Source organism: Rhinichthys klamathensis, unplaced genomic scaffold, assembly GCF_029890125.1.
Source record: "Rhinichthys klamathensis goyatoka isolate OS25496 unplaced genomic scaffold, OSU_Roscu_1.1 h1tg000406l_1, whole genome shotgun sequence".
Taxonomy (NCBI): Eukaryota; Metazoa; Chordata; class Actinopteri; order Cypriniformes; family Leuciscidae; genus Rhinichthys; species Rhinichthys klamathensis.
The window spans coordinates 1,559,912-1,576,528 of NW_026606907.1; the positions used below are offsets into that span (position 1 = coordinate 1,559,912).

Sequence of the window (16,617 nt, forward strand, 5' to 3'; positions counted from 1 at the left end):
TGTCCATGATTTTTTGGGGGGTTCACACAGCAAGTGTCAAAACCTTTACCAAGTTTCGTACCATTCCAATGAAGTAAAAATTTGAAAACAACAAAACGTAAAATATTTCGAAGAGCATTTAACAAGTTTAGGTTTTTAAAAACTAGTGAAGAAGATACTTTGAAGATGGTTGGGAATCAAACATCATTGGAGCTTATATTGACTTCCATTTTATTGTTATATATGTTTATGCACATTTATCACATAAAAAAAATGCTGGATGGAAATGGCAATAGGTGCATAAATCCTAAAAATCTTAGCCGGTTAAAGTTTTTATCCGATATAAGCATGCACATAAACTTCCATGGGAACACATTTACAGAATAAATCCCTCAATGTGCAACAATAAAAGTGATTTTGGCTCAGCAGACGCTGTGATTGGACAACTGGACTAATGGACCAATGGCATCGCAGCATCTCAAATGTTGGTTTGATGTTTCTGAAACGCTTTATTTATTACTAAAAGATCGTTTCTCTGGATTTAAGAATCAATATCAGTTCATCAAAACGTGAAACACATTTAAACAGAGCCCTAGTCATTCAATATCTTGTTCAAATCTCTGACTTTCGCTCACAGACTTTGGTCAGTCACACTATTTGCTGAGGTTTTTTTGATCAAGAGAAAAATGTAATGGCTTTTCCACTGTTGAAACACTGATTGATCGATTACATGACACATGATTGATTTTAAAAAGTTGTTCTGTATCTTTTAACATTCCTTCTGATGTTCATTCATGTTTATTTGGTGCCGGAAGAGGAAGAGATGATCGGTTCATGAGCTGCTACAGCGATCTGTCATTAAAGAGCCATAAAACCACATCTATTGACTGAATTATGTAACAAAATGGACAGAATTTGAAAGCCGAGACTTTCTCTAAAAAAATGCTGGGTTGTTTCAACCCAAATTTGGGTCAAATCTGGACAAACCCAGCCGTTGGGTTACATTTTTTAAATTAAATTTTTAGCCCAAAATTTGGGTTTGTCCATGTTTGACCCAAAATCGGGTTAAAACAACCCGGCATTTTATTATTTTTTTACACAGTGTATCAGAAGTAACAAAGCACCAAGCGAGTTATTGGATGGGAGACAACATACTAAAAGATCAAATCTAAAAACTGCAGGGTTGTTTAACCCAAAGTTGGGTCAAATATAGACTAACCCAATAGTTGGGCTAAAATTTTTCATTTAAAAATGTGACCCAATGGCTGGGTTTGTCCTTATTTGACCCAAATTTAGGTTGAAACAACTCTCGAACAAAGTCTCGAACATCATTTTTTTTAGTGTTGGGACTTACGAATCAATCAGTTCATCATCAAAACGAGAAACACATTTAAACAGAGTCCTAGCCATTCAATATCTACACTCTAAAAAATGCTGGGTTGTTTCAACCCAAATTTGGGTCAAATATGGACTAACCCAAGTGTTGGGTTAAAAATGTAATTAAAAAAATTACAGTTGAAAGTGAAAGTTGAAGTTGGGTTAAAATTGTAAATGACATTTTTAACCCAACATTTGGGTTTGTCCATATTTCACCCAAATTTGGGTTGAAACAACCCAGCATTATTTAGAGTGTATCAATTCTTATTCAAATCTCTGACTTTTGCTTTCAGACTCGGGTAGGAAATCTGAACACTATTTGCTGAGGTTTTTTTGCTCAAGAGAAGCAATCAAGAGAAAACAACTGAGATCCCATTCATGCAGAGATCTCGTTCAGTTCTTCCCTGATGGTGTGAGTTTGTCGAGTTTTCGTTAGCATGTGCACATCTGTCCATGGACCTCGCAGGTGTGCGTGTTGATGGTTAAACCCTGACTCCGGGTCTGTGTGTTCAGGCAGTTGGCAGAGCTGGGACTGAAGATAGCGAGAAGAGGGGGTTGACGCACACTATCAAGCCGTGAACATCTGTTCTTCATAGAGACCGCAGAGCAGAGGAAATAGGAAGAATAACTGTTCTCTGCTTCTCTGTCTCGTACTGGTTTTGTCTTCATCTTCTCCTGTCCTCCCCCATGCCGTGTGCTCACATTCACACTTATATAGACATTCGAAGACTCCTTACTAGAAAGTAGTGTAGTGGTACGCGGTGTGTGTGTCGGATGGTGTACTTGCTTATATGTGACCCTGGACCACACAACCAGTCACATGGGTCTGGATTTATACATCACATGAAAGCTGAATAAATAAAACTTCCATTGATGTATGGTTTGTTAGGATAAAACAATATTTGGCCGAGATATGACTATTTGAAAATCTGAGGGTGCAAAAAAATGGAAACATTGAGAAAATCGCCTTTAAAGTTGTGCATTTATGTTCACGATTTTGCTGCATTCACTCACCAAAATAAAACTTTTATACATTCATGGTAGGAAATTTACAAAATATCTTCATGGAACATGATCTTTACTTAATATCCTAATGATTTTTGGCATAAAAGAAAAATTAATAATTTTGACCCATGCAATGTATTGTTGGCTATTGCCACAAATATACCTGTGTGACGTGACTGGTTTTGTGATCCAGGGCCACATATACCATGAATAAATATCATATTAATATACCATGGTATCAAACCAAAGGACACATCAAACAAACAAACAAGCTCTCTTCCAAACCCTCCAGATCTGACTTTTACTATCTTCATCTTAAAATCAATAGTACCATTCATGAACTCTAATGCAAACATTAGCCATTAAAGACTTAATTTATAATTACTCGGTGCAGCAAACAAGTGTCTCTGGAACTATTTTATATTTGATCATTTATAAATCAGTGTATAATAGATTATGAGCATGTGCATTGAAAGAGCAAATGCACGACTTAGTATAAATAATTATAAAATATAACTATACCTGTTCTTATAACTGCCGTATAGGTCTTAATGAGTCTTTGTACATGTGTGTATAGAAAAGTAATACTTATAGTTGTATAAATGGGGCTATAGTTCATTATTAACATGGACTTCATAGAAACTGTTACCGTACTTTGTTAAAGAAAAATATAGTTTTATATTATAATATAAAAATAGCCAGATCAGGATATTGGGTCCTGAGAGGCAAAACAGTGGCATCTGAGAATGCAAATATATATTTCATCAGTTGAGCCCAATTGGATATGAATATTAAAAAGGAAGATTATTTTTTACATTTAGACACCCATGTGCGTTCAAGGTTGACTGGGACACTTTTTGCCATTGAGATGACTGGGGGAAAGTGTCCCAATCAACGGCGAAGACCATGTGACTGATTGAAGACACTTAAAGGGTTTTTTTCTGGACTTTTTTATATTTAGCTTAAAATAAGTATCTAAAAACAAACAAGCAACGTACATAATAATCAAAACGTTCTCATTATGAGCAGAAAAGTCAATGCGTAAACTCGGCTGGATCGTGTCGAGACTTTGAAGCTGCACTGAAACTCACATCTGGACCCGTTGGACCCCATTGAAGTCACTATATGGAGAAACACCTGGAGTGTGTTCCTCAAAAACCTTCATTTATTTTCCACTGAAGAAAGAAAGACATGAACATCTTGGATGACGTGGCGGCGAGTAAATTATCAAGAAATTTTAATTCATAAGTGAACTCCTCCTTTAAATCTACCTCAACTTTATGAGTCAAGTGATTTGTTGTGTGCATATATAATGCATATGACGCGTTATAATGCTGTCTTGTAGGCATTGACACACACCTTCTCTGTTTTAGCCATCCTGAATACATCAGATCATCATGTTTAGTCATGAACCGTCTCCACAAAACATGAACATTCGAACATTGCGTTCCAGAATATCAGTGGAGTCGAACATATTATTGATTTAGTCTTTGTTATGAATGGAAAAGCATAATTCCTTAACACACACACACACACACACACACACAGCGCTGTCAGCTATGCTACGATGCTAAAGCACTGGCCAACATATCATCCAAGCATACATATTCAAATAGCTGTGGATTAGCGCGGTTTATAAACCCTCTGCTGCCAGTGATAGGAAACCACCAGACTTTGTTTTGATAATTTCCCCCCTCTTTTTTTCGTGAAAAATGTCAGGGTTTCAATTCGGCTCCCCCATCTTTTTCTATGTGTGGTGGTGGGTGGCTGTTTTTCATTGCAGACTGCTGTGTGTGTGTGTGTGTGTGTGTGTGTGTGTGTGTGTGTGTGTGTGTGTGATGATAAGCCAACGCTCTGACATCTCTCCGGTTATCGTTTTCCGCAGCTGTTGCCCGAGTCGCTCCACATCTGCCGCCTCACAAGAAGCTTCGCGACATGAAAAGCCCCTTCATTGCCCAGCTGTTGACTACACCTCCCATCAGCCCCTTCTCACACGTGCTGGAACGCAAAGACGAGATGTTGTTGCCCAGAGAGAAAAACAATACGTGGTGACAAAATCGGGTCCATCGGAGACGTCCAATAGATGTCTTAAGGCTCGTACACACCGGGACGAATATCGGCGCGCGTTATTCGCCAGCGTTTTTCAACGTGTTTTTTGTGTTCACACCCAAGCGATTTTCGCTGACGATGAGCCGAGTGGACATGCAAATTCATTCCCTGACATTAGATGGCGCCCATTTGCTCTGCAATACCACTCCATAGTATTCTCTTTTATTAAAGGGATAGTTCACTTTGAAATTAATTTTTGGTATGTTTTAGCTTACCTCAAGGGCGTCCAAGATGTAGGTGTCTTTGTGTCCACAGTATTTTCAATTTTGATATTTTTAGGTCAAACCGTTCTTGTCTGTCAGTCATATAATGCAGGTCTATGGTCACCACCTCAAAGAGCATGCACAGAGAAGTCCAAATTAAACATGATTTAATGACTCGTAAATGTAAGTACACATTGATGGCCTAAGACACGAAACGAGCGGTTTGTGTGAGAAAACGAACAGTATTTATATCGTTTTTACCTCTTGTAAACACAGCCACGTCCAAGTGATCTGAGGGCGCCGGCGCTTCGGTCTTTTCCGGAAAGCGCTGGAAGTGAAACCTCGCGCGTGTACGTCACTCATTGTTTACACAGAGCAGAGATTGTAGGAAAGACGGCTAATTAAAAGGGTACTAATTTGCGCTTATCCGGGATATTTAAACCGTCGTAAAAGAAGAAAATTCCAAAAAAATAAATTGTAATAAAAAAAAATAAACAATTGTATGAGTGATGTACACAATGTGTACTTACATTTACGAGTCATTAAATCATGTTTAATTTGGACTTCTCTGTGCATGCTCTTTGAGCTGGTGACCATAGACCTGCATTATATGACTGACAGACAAGAACGGTTTGACCTAAAAATATCAAAATTGAAACTACTGTGGACACAAAGACACCTACATCTTGGATGCCCTTGAGGTAAGCTAAAACATATCAAAAATTCATTTCAAAGTGAACTATCCCTTTAAGATTTAGATGTAGTCGCTGTCACGTTTGTCATATAGTTCTTTATGTTCCGACACCAGCGAGACCAGCAGCTCTACATTCATCTGGCCTTGCATCTTCCTCGTCTTATTTCTCCTCGGCAGTGTTGACGCTACTTGGCGTATATCTTCTTCGCCGTTACGTATGTGTGCTCGGCAACACCGTTTTGTGTTTGAGCGCCCCCAAGTTGTGTTTTACTGTAACTTCAGAAGCTCCAGACACGTGAGCAAAAGCGCCAATCTCATTGGTCGGATAGTTTTTGACGCGGCGCATCAAACTAAAAAGACGAATCCGAGGCGTTTTTAAAAAATGACGCTTTTACGCGTGGCGTTTTCCGTGTCGGTGTGCACACTCACATTGGCGCCCTTTGTTTAGTCACGAGGCGGTGAACGTCGGCGAATATCACGCGCGAAATTCGTCCCGATGTGAACAGGCCTTTAGGCGTGCCGAAAGAACACAAGTGTAATAATCTCACAGTAAAACTGGGAGCTGTGAACAATATGACACACCGTTGTTTTGCCAGATGAGGCAATTTTATAACTGTAGCATTTATCTCTTTAATTCCCCTTGCTTTTATTTTTTGTGATTATTTGAATTCCTTTCTGTGTAAAGCACTTTGAATTACCATAGTGCATGAAATGTGCTGTATGAATAAACTTGCAACTCATTTTCGCATGCACGATAAACACAATGCGTGCTATAGAGACGCATTTAGTGTGAGGAAAAGATTCACGAGAGGCGAGAGATGTTAGCCTGGTTAAAACCAGACCATTCTCAGTTGTAAGTGAGTTATGGTCTGGCAAAGCGTCATAGACAAATCATTTCCAGAGGGGCGTCACCAACGGACGTCGCGGATAGACCTAAACCCAATCAGAGCGATGAAGGAGATGACGTATGCAGAGCGGCGGAGAAACATCTCCGAGTGTTGTTCTTTGCTCGGTTTTTAACTAAAAGGAAACGTTCAAATCGCGTAAAACAGACGCGATAGCTGATTGGAACGAGTGATGTTCGACGGCGGCATCCATCTTTGTAATCTAAGCTACAAAATCTGCTTCAAAATCCCAGCGCTGTCGTCATCGTGTAAAGCCCGCCCCAACGCTTCTGATTGGTGCCGCGATTTCGGCGGATTGGAAATGGGCTTGAATGAGCTCTTTGCCAGACTAACTTTCAGAGCAAATCTAAATTTTCCGGAAGTTGTCTGGGTTTTCCCAGGCTAGAGAGACGGTGTATTTTCCCCGGGTTTAATAAAATGTCCGCATACATGAGGACTGAGTGAGAAAAAGCATACAAATAAACATTCAACTCTGCTCACAAATAGAAAGGGAAATAAAAGAAAGTGTACAAAAGTCGGTAGAGCGGTTATCTCTTCTATTACTGACACACTCTCTACGCACATGCGCAGTTCTCATCGTACCTCGGATTACCGTAAACGCACTGTTATGTTAAGTGACCGTTACAGTGCACACTATCGTGTCACAATATATCGCAATACAAAAATGCAACTATGTATCGTGGATAGTTCACCCAAAACAAAAAATACTGTGTGAGAAAGTTTAGTGTTAAGGCCCTTGCACACCGAGTCCGAAATTTCCGCACGTTAAAAAATAAATACGACCTCACGTTATGTTCAATCACGCTTGCACACCGCCTCCGAAACTTTCGTCCGTCATAAAAAAAATCGGATCGGGTTCGATTTTCTGCGTTTTTCGCATCCGTAGCGAGCAGTTCGAGTGGTGCTTGACAATTAAAGGCCCTTACACACTATGCGTTTTTTCGTATTCGTGATTCGGTGGCTCTGAATTGTCAAAACACCATTCGAACCGCTCGCTACGGATGCGAAAAATGCAGAAAATCGAACCCGATTCGATTTTTTTTATGACGGACGAAAGTTTCGGAGGCGGTGTGCAAGCGTGATTGAACACAACGTGAGGTCGGGCCTTCAGTATACAGTAAACAATGTTGAATATAATGTATAATAATGCAATGGGCGAATATTTGTGGGTCCTGATAATGCCAAATGTTTGATGTTACCAGTAAAAAGTGGCCGACATTATTTAAAATATGTATTTCAGCTTCAGAATCATGAATATTGTTATTCTGGTGTCTCTATTGTCCTGTGTTTTGGGTTTCAGCACCAAGTCCAAGAATATTAATTTACACACACAATATACCAAATTTAGCATTTTAATCAACAGTACATTTTTTTGTGAACCTTTTATCATATGTCTGAGTATCGCAATAATATCATATCGTGAGTTCGGTATCGTGGTATGTATCGAATCGTGACTTGAGGGTATCGATACACCCCTAGTGCACACACACACACCTCGATAGGTAGCAGTGCATGCGCCGAAGCGCTGGCCTTAGGGACGTTTAACTCGCTGCCTCAGCCATTTTATCACTGAATTACAGGGGATGTTTATGACTAAGCCTAATTATCCCGGGCTTATCAGAGAAACGTGTGCAGAGCTCATTATCGCCAAGAGCCGAGCGCCGCAGGTAATGTGCAACGCTGTATATTAGCCTACCTTTCAACGGAAGCTAAAAACATTTTCGCCCTAAAGCCATAAAGTGCAACTTAAAAGTGGTACTTTGGCTTAAAAATCTTGTATTGGTCTCAAGTGGCTTCAGAGTTCTCAGATATTGTGATCCCGGTTACATGATTTGCTGTGCATGTGCTTTAATCCGGTGCAAAGAAGTCAAAAAGGGTATAAGGTACAAAAAAAACATGGCCTTTTCCTGGAGATACAGTTTCTGTCCGCCTTGCTGAAAACAGGCCAGCTATGAGGTCACGGGATCTGGACCTCGGGATTTTTCCAAGGTGTATATTATAAAGGTTGTGAAATAATTGGCTAATTTGGTATACTTTAGTGCTGAGAGATATTGCACAGCACCAAGATCTTCTCATCTGAGCTGTCATTGGTCTGTCAATGCTCGTCAATGACCAATCAAATCAAAGTAGGCGGGACTTTATTCACAGAAGCTGCTGAGCGTTTATTCCAGTTAACTTGAAATGCACATAAAAGTTTGGGATCAAAAAGTTGTTAATAAATCATTACTTTTATTCAACAAGGATGCATTAAATTGATCAAAAGTGACATTAATTTACCAGAATATGTTTTGGATGTTGTTCTCCATCACAGCGTCCCACCAGACGTCTCTACTTATTTCTTCAGAAGACATTGACTAGGATTACATGCATAATGAGATTTATGCAATATTGCCTCATGTAAACACAATACCTTGGTCAAATTAATGCGATTAAAACATTTAGTCAATCAAGCACAGATTCATTAACAAAGGGAATTTTTGGGGTATAAATAAAATAAATCAATACTTTTATTCAGCAAGGACGCATTAAATTGATCAAAAGTTACAAGAGATTTATAATGTTACAAATATTATTTTTCAAATAAATCAAATAGAACTTTTTATTCAAAGGATCCTGAAAAAAAATATAACATTGATATTAATAAGAAATGTTTCTTGAGCATCAAATCATCATATTATAATGATTTCTGAAGGATCATGTGACACTGAAGACTGGAGTAATGATGCTGAAATTGTCGTAATATTGATAAAATACTGTTATTTTTTGGGGTATTTTTAATCAAATAAATGCAGTCTTGGTGAGCAGAAGAGACTTCTTTTAAAAACATTAAAAATCAATCCCAAACTTTTGAAATGCATGTATGTAGATCAGAAAAAGGAGCTTCTGAACCCAACTAACACAATTTTAGTGATTTTAAAACCTTAATGGTCACCAGAATGTGTTTTTAGATGTTGTTCTCCATCACAGCATCCCACCAGACGTCTCCACTAGAGTAACGTTGCATCACACATCAGACTCTACAACACATGCATGTTTCTGTCTCTCACCTGTTGACTGTCTGTTGGACAACCGATGAAGCATGACCGTTTGAACGGTGGAAGATGCTCTCCTGATCCCAGATCTGTGAAGTCTCCTTGCATGGATCTCTCCAGCCATCTCATCCCAATGCATCGAATCCACAAATCAACTCCAAAGACCCAGCTATAGTTGTGGGAAGAGCAAAGGCGTCCAGTTCAGTAACACACGCAAACGTCTTCAAGAACACGACCCAACGAGAAGACCAGACGCAAGACTCGAGTCCTCATGAAACTGGAAAAGTTTTCCTCCTTTTTAAATGCTGACCACAAACCCTTTCCTTTCCTCTCTCTAGTTTAGGAAGCAATATCGGTGTCGTTCTCCACAATTTAGTTATTCTCTGTCACAGCAGGAGACGTGTAGCGAGCGCATGTTCCTCTCTCTCTCTCTCTTTATCTCTCTCTGTAACCGCTCAAAGGAAAGGGTGTGTGTGCGTGTGTGTGTGTGTGTGTGTTGGAGAGGTCAGACTGCCTGTGGGCTGAGACTGTACTCTAATTGGTCAATGTGTGTGTGTGTGTGTGTACATATTAAACTAACTAGAACTGAGTTAAAATCTCCCATTGATGACAACCAGGAACAAGGACAATTGTATTGATATTTCATAAAGAGAGTTAGGATAAGTCTGTGATAATACAGTATTTTGGGAGTTGAATAGCTTTATACAGTCAGATCAAAAATTATTCAGACACCAGATATAAATTTTTATATTTTTTTTACTAGTGTGTGCAGGACACTATAGTTCATTTATGTAAGGTAAACTGTGACATATTATACCCAAAAAATTCTTCATACAGTGACTACCAGTAAAATTTATAATAATTTGTTTGGCACCAAATATTATTCTGACACTTTGACCTGAGCATGTTTTGCTGAAGTGTTTTTTTTTTCTCTTTAATTGCTAATGTGACCTTTTTACACCACAGACTGAACAAAATTAAGCATTGCTTGGTAATTGGTTGAGCTGAATTGGTGTTATACACTGAACAAAATTATAAACGCAACACTTTTGTTTTTGCCCCCATTTTTCATGAGCTGAACTCAAAGATCTAAGACTTTTTTTTATGTACACAAAAGGCCTATTTCTCTCAAACATTGTTCACAAATCTGTCTAATATCTGTGTTAGTGAGCCGAGATAATCCATCCACCTCAAAGGTATGGCGTATCAAGATGCGGATTAGACAGCAGGATTATTGCACAGGTGTGCCTTAGGCTGTCCACAATAAAAGGCCACTCTAAAATGTGCAGTTTTACTGTATTGGGGGGTCTGGGGGTGTTGGTCCACTCCTCTTAAATGGCTGGATATTGGCAGGACCTGGAACACACTGTCGTATACGACGACCCAGAGCTTCCCAAACACATTCATTCATGCTGACTGCAGGAATGTCCACCAGAGCTGTTGCCCGTGAATCAAATGTTCATTTCTCTACCATAAGCCGTCTCCAAAGGCGTTTCAGAGCAGCCCAGGATCCACATCCAGCATCTTCTCCTCCAAAATCGTCTGAGACCAGTCACCCGGACAGTGGCTGCAACAATCGTTTTGCACAACCAAAGAACTTTTGCACAAAATGTCAGAAACTGTCTCAGGGAAGCTGATCTGCATGCTCGTCGTCCTCATCGGGGTCTCGATCTGACTGCAGTTCGTCCTCGTAACCGACTCGAGTTTGCAAATTCTCACATTCGAATGCGTCTGGCACTTTGGAGAGGTGTTCTCTTCATGGATGAATCCCGGTTTTTACTGTACAGTGTGTGGGTGAGTGGTTTGCTGATGTCAACGCTGTGGATCGAGTGGCCCATGGTGGCGGTGGGTTATGGTATGGGCAGGCGTATGTTATGGACAACGAACACAGGTGCGTTTTATTGATGGCGTTTTGAATGCACAGAGATACCGTGACGAGATCCTGAGGCCCATTGTTGTGCCATTCATCCACGACCATCACCTCATGTTCCAGGATGATAACGCACGGCCCCATGTTGGAGGATCTGTACACAATTCCTGGAAGCTGAAAACATCCCAGTTCTTGCATGGCCAGCACACTCACCGGACATGTCACCCATTGAGCATGTTTGGGATGCTCTGGGTCGGCGTATACGACAGTGTGTTCCAGGTCCTGCCAATATCCAGCCATTGAAGAGGAGTGGACCAACACCCCCAGACCCCCCAATACAGTAAAACTGCACATTTCAGAGTGGCCTTTTATTGTGGACAGCCTAAGGCACACCTGTGCAATAATCCTGCTGTCTAATCAGCATCTTGATACGCCACATCTGTGAGTTGGATGGATTATCTCGGCTCACTAAAGCCAGAGAATGTCTAATATGGGGAGAACTCCCACTCACATTAAACTTCCGGGGTCTGAACTGTTGCAGTTCCACTCTAGGTCCACATGAGGGCGCTCACAGGCGGAGTGCAGAATGAATGGAGGTCTATGGAGCAATACCCCTAAAAATCCACTTTTCTCAGGATATAATTTTTTGTCTAGTAATTTGAATGTTGTATTCGAAAGAAGATGCAACAAAATTACACATTACTGGGTGTTAGATTTTTTAGAGTCACTTATTTGCTTTAAAAAGTCTTTTAAAATGTCAATGACGTCATACACATCGTACAACCAGAAACCTGCTTTACGGCAATCCTTCATTCACTGGTGCTTTCGCGCATAGACAGACGAGAGAAGCCGCGAAATTTAAAAATACTACTGTTATTGTGTCACGAAATGTAGTTTTAATAGTTTTCAGTCGACAATGTAGTTGTTTAAAGCTCAAATCTGTGGTTTATTTATAAAGATAGCGCCTATTTAAAAGTTTGATCTGACGTTTTCGGAGTTGTGAGGACCAGTCTTTCACCGGGTCTCAGCGCTCTGCACCCCGCCTGGAACAGCCTTTCCTCGGCTAGCGCGTCTGACGTCTCTAGTAGTGGTTAAACATGAGATATAATTCGTCTTGTGTATATCTAACGGGCGATCTTTGGTATCATTAATCGTATCATTTGTTCCCTGGCAAATCGTTTTGGCTGAGGGCAAAGTGAAGTTTCATAACTTTATATTTTGGCTATTTTAACGTTGTATCCTGCTGTGTCTGAATGGTTTACTTTATTTCTTGTCTTGTATAACTTATTATACCTTTTAGCCTTTTATACTGGTATAATGTCTCTTACTGATCAATAAAACTGAAATTGAACAAAAATAGACAGGGTTGTGTCATTTTATTTTATATAGCCTATATGTTATATAGCCTTTTCATTACTATTTTATTTGCTGTATACTGTTTGCACTGCATTGTAGTTGTACCATATCGTATTACCATAGTTAAAGGATCCATCAGTTTTCTTTGTTATTGCTAAAATCGGGTCAATCACAGAAAATGCTTTTTCCACAATAAGAACACAATCGCAGCAACGTTCCAAAGCGGCCAATAGGGCGTCTATGTATTTATTATGTTTATGCTTTTGCGCTTTGCACTTTCTTTTCTCTCGAGGCATCAACTAAGTTACACATCTGACACGGGTAAATATCTTTTTTTACAGTCTATCTATGGTATATGCATTTGAGAGAGTTCAGTCCGCCTATGGCCTTAACATTGGTCCCGCTTCGGATGCCACGATGCCATCAAGCGATGTCTCTGGTCGTAATCAGCGTCCATTAGCAAAATGATAGCGTGTTATGGGCAACAACAACTCAACCTGTAAGAAATCGAAAGGACATAAGCACTCATTCATTCAACTTTCGACCTATAACCCATGTTGAACTTGCAGAACCTACATTTAAATATGAGATTTCTCAATGACAATCGGGTAAAAGAGACAAATTTAGCCGTCTAGCCCCATTGACTCCCATTCATTTTGCACTCGGACGATCGCCCCCAGTGGAACTCTGGTGGAACTACAACCAAAATTCGGTACAATAGGACTTAATAGGGAGTGGCCAGGCTTTCCGTAGACGGGCTTTGCTAAAGCCTAGTTCACACTACATGATTTTAAGCCCGATTTGCAAATCGTTGAGCTCGCCGACAGGTCAGGGTGTTATCGCGTGCAAATCGCGGGGGATTAGCGGGCGATGAACGCTCGCCAATCTGTTAGTATGAAAGAGCCAACAACGCATCAAAGACGCTCGCTGACGTCCCAGAAAAATATCTAGCATGCTAGATATCCAGAGCTGTCGCACGACTCAACCTCACGTGATGTCATGAGCTACAGCCAATCAGAGCAAGGCATGGGTTGAGGTCAGTATTCTTCGCTGGGTATTGGCGCGCGTGCTGTTTCGCGTCATTTCCGGTTCGTTTTATCGCGTGATTTTTCGTGACAAAACGTGGTTTGTAGACGAGATAGAATCGTTGGGTGACAGAGTTGTTGTCAACGCGTGTAGTGCGTTACCTCCTGTTGCGGATCAATCACGTTGTGTCGTGTGGTGTGAACAGCTCAACAACTTGAACACTCCTGATTTCACAGAGAGCAAGTCATGTAGTGTGAACCGCACAGTTCAGCCCGACGTTTTAAAATCATGTAGTGTGAACAAGGCTTAACACAGATTTAGACAGATTTGTGAACAATGTTTGAGAGAAATAGGCTTTTTGTGTACATAGAAAAAGTCTTAGATCTTTGAGTTCAGCTCTTGAAAAATGGGGGCAAAAACAAAAGTGTTGCATTTATAATTTCGTTCAGTGTATAATTGTGTGGTTAAATTTAAAAGCTGACAGATATTCAACCTAATTCATCCGTGAGACCATCTAACAGAAGGATGGACAAAACCAGTGAAATATATAAACTGAGTGTCATATTTTATTACCATTTTCGAAACTAGAGCGAAGAAACTGTGATAATGTGAGAAATGTTGAAGGTGTCTGAATAAATGTTGGTTTGACTGTATATATATATATATATATATATATATATATATATATATATATAAAGTCCTCAGCTCATGTTCCCCAGGCGAAAGTAAACAGTGAAAGCTCACACACAGGTTTCCTCTGGCAGGAACCAGATGTGTGTGTGGGCAGATCCTTCTTCCCGTTCCTACCGATGCCCGTTCTTCTGATAAGTTCAGACAGGTTCAAGGGCAATAATCTCTGTGAAACTCCCATCTGAAGGCATGAAAATCAAGCTTTTAATGTGGTGTTTTTAATACGCTTTAAGACAATCCATGTGTAAGTTCATAAGTCGACAGCATTGCTGAGTATTTCCTCCTTAAAACTGCAGTGAACCAAAGACAGTCTCAAAAACACGGTTTGAAATCGCTGGTGTTTCTGACGTCACAAACGACCTTGTAACCAATCAGATCAACGTGTGATCGTCAACCAGTGGATCTCTGAGCTGAGTGAGTGAGTGGAGGCGGGGCTCATTTGCATATTCATAGAACCGCAAATACTAAATGAGGCAAGGGTGTAGAAAAATAATTATTTTTCAAGGAAAAAACACTTAAACATGTTATTTTGCTGATCAAAGATGAGTTTTAAGGGATACAATTATTGACTTTAAAATCTGAAGGCATTGCAGCATTTCTTGCAGTTGTCATGAGGATAGCAGATGAACCCAAGCACAGACGGTATGCAATCACACAATGTTTATTGATAACAGAAAACAGGGGAAAACAAAACCCACGAGGGGGCAAAACAAAGACAAGACTAAGACTATAGACACAAGATCCAAACCTATACAAGACTATTTACTAAGACAGGGTACTCACAGCCGGTATCTCACAATGAACCGGCACAGGACAGCAAACACAAGGGGATAAAATAGGGAGAAACTAATAATGACAACAGGTGATACTGATTAGGTAATAAGGACAAAACGAGGATAACAAGGAGGCAAAAAAAAAACAAAAAAAAAAATGGGTCTGTCATGATCCTGCCCCAAGACTTAAAGACAGACAAGGACTAGATGGCAGATTCATGACATCAGTTTAAAAACTTTTTACATTTTGTAAGTGGTTTCCAGCAGGTTTTTTCTAAAGCCTGCGTGACACATCAAGTCGATGTGAAAGAACTAGCAGCGATGAAAGCCGACTGCCAATGCCAACTAGCGTCTGCGTGTAAGGAAATATCTGTCTGTATAAGCAGAATCATATATTCATCATTCCGCTTGAACTCTACTCGCGTACGGCCGTTACCGGAAGCCAGTGAGTATAGTTTATAAAGTTACAAATATGGATATTTGTCTTACACAAACGCATGGCTTCGCTTCAGAAGCCCTTTATTAACCCCTGGAGTCTAAGTATGGATTATTTTTTTGATGATGATGTGCTTTTTTGGCCTTCAAAATCATGTCCTCCATTCACTCCCATTATAAAGCTGTGAAGAGCCACGATATTGTTTAATATAACTCTGATTGTGTTCGGCTGAAAGAAGAAAGTCTAGTATATACAGCTAGGATGGCTTGAGGGTGTAAATTATGGGATCCTTTTCATTTTTAGGTGAAATATCCCTTTAACACATGTTCTTATAAAGGCCTGAGGAGTAGCAGCCCTGAGGCCGATGCAGTAATGCTGGTACTGAGGAATTAGCTTGTGTACAGCTGTGACCCACTGGCCTCCACACGCACACACACACACACACACACACACACACACACACTGAGGACAGAAGTGAAAGGGGATGTGCACACAGATGCACCGGCTGTCACTGCCAAACTCACACAGATGGTGGCCAGCAGAGTGGATATGAGAGTAGTGTGTGTGTGTGTGTGTGTGTGTGTGTGTGTGTGTGTGTGTGTGTGGGAGTTCGGCCATGTGTTACAGGTGGAAGTTTTGTAACAGAGGCCTAACTATATCATATTTTCTAGTCCCCCATAACCACAAAATATTTTAGGGACTTTCCTCATGTGTGCGTAAAACTGTTATGCTCTGTTTTGTATATCAACAGCTAAATCTGGTTTTTGAGGAATAAAAATACACTCACCAATTGCCCTGTATGAAAAAAAAATCAAAACTAAGTGAGATTTTGCGTAAAACAAGCAAAATTATCTGCCAATGGGGTAAGAAAGCTAATCTGAAAACGAGATTTAAGAATTTTTTGATATTTGGACTGGAAACAAGATATAAAAAGCATTTTTTGCACTGTCTCAACTCACCTGCAAATTATTTTCATCACACAAACATCTTCCAAGATAATACTACATTACTGGAAGTCAGAGATATCAAGTCCAGCAATAATAGCGCGTAAACATGTCCAGGTGTGTTTATAAGTGTGTGTATCTCTCAGTCCACCAATGTTGTCAGGTATTAAATGTGTTTTTGGAGAAAGGCAGATAACAATTTCTCTACTTAGTGTTTT

General features: G+C 40.1%; 1 protein-coding gene across 6 annotated transcripts in view; it reads right to left on the minus strand.

Moving 5' to 3' along the window:
* Positions 1-9,750, minus strand: part of cbfa2t3 (CBFA2/RUNX1 partner transcriptional co-repressor 3) — a 75,588-nt gene extending 65,838 nt beyond the window's left edge. For 2 of the 6 annotated variants that reach the window (XM_056234801.1, XM_056234795.1), the window contains exon 1: positions 9,320-9,750. In XM_056234801.1, the coding sequence (XP_056090776.1) occupies positions 9,320-9,443 (124 nt within the window). In that variant the 5' untranslated portion in view covers positions 9,444-9,750. The remainder of the gene's footprint in view (positions 1-9,319) is intronic. The other 4 variants (XM_056234797.1, XM_056234793.1, XM_056234796.1 and 1 more) reach the window with 2 other exon arrangements.
* Positions 9,751-16,617: the final 6,867 nt, after the last annotated feature.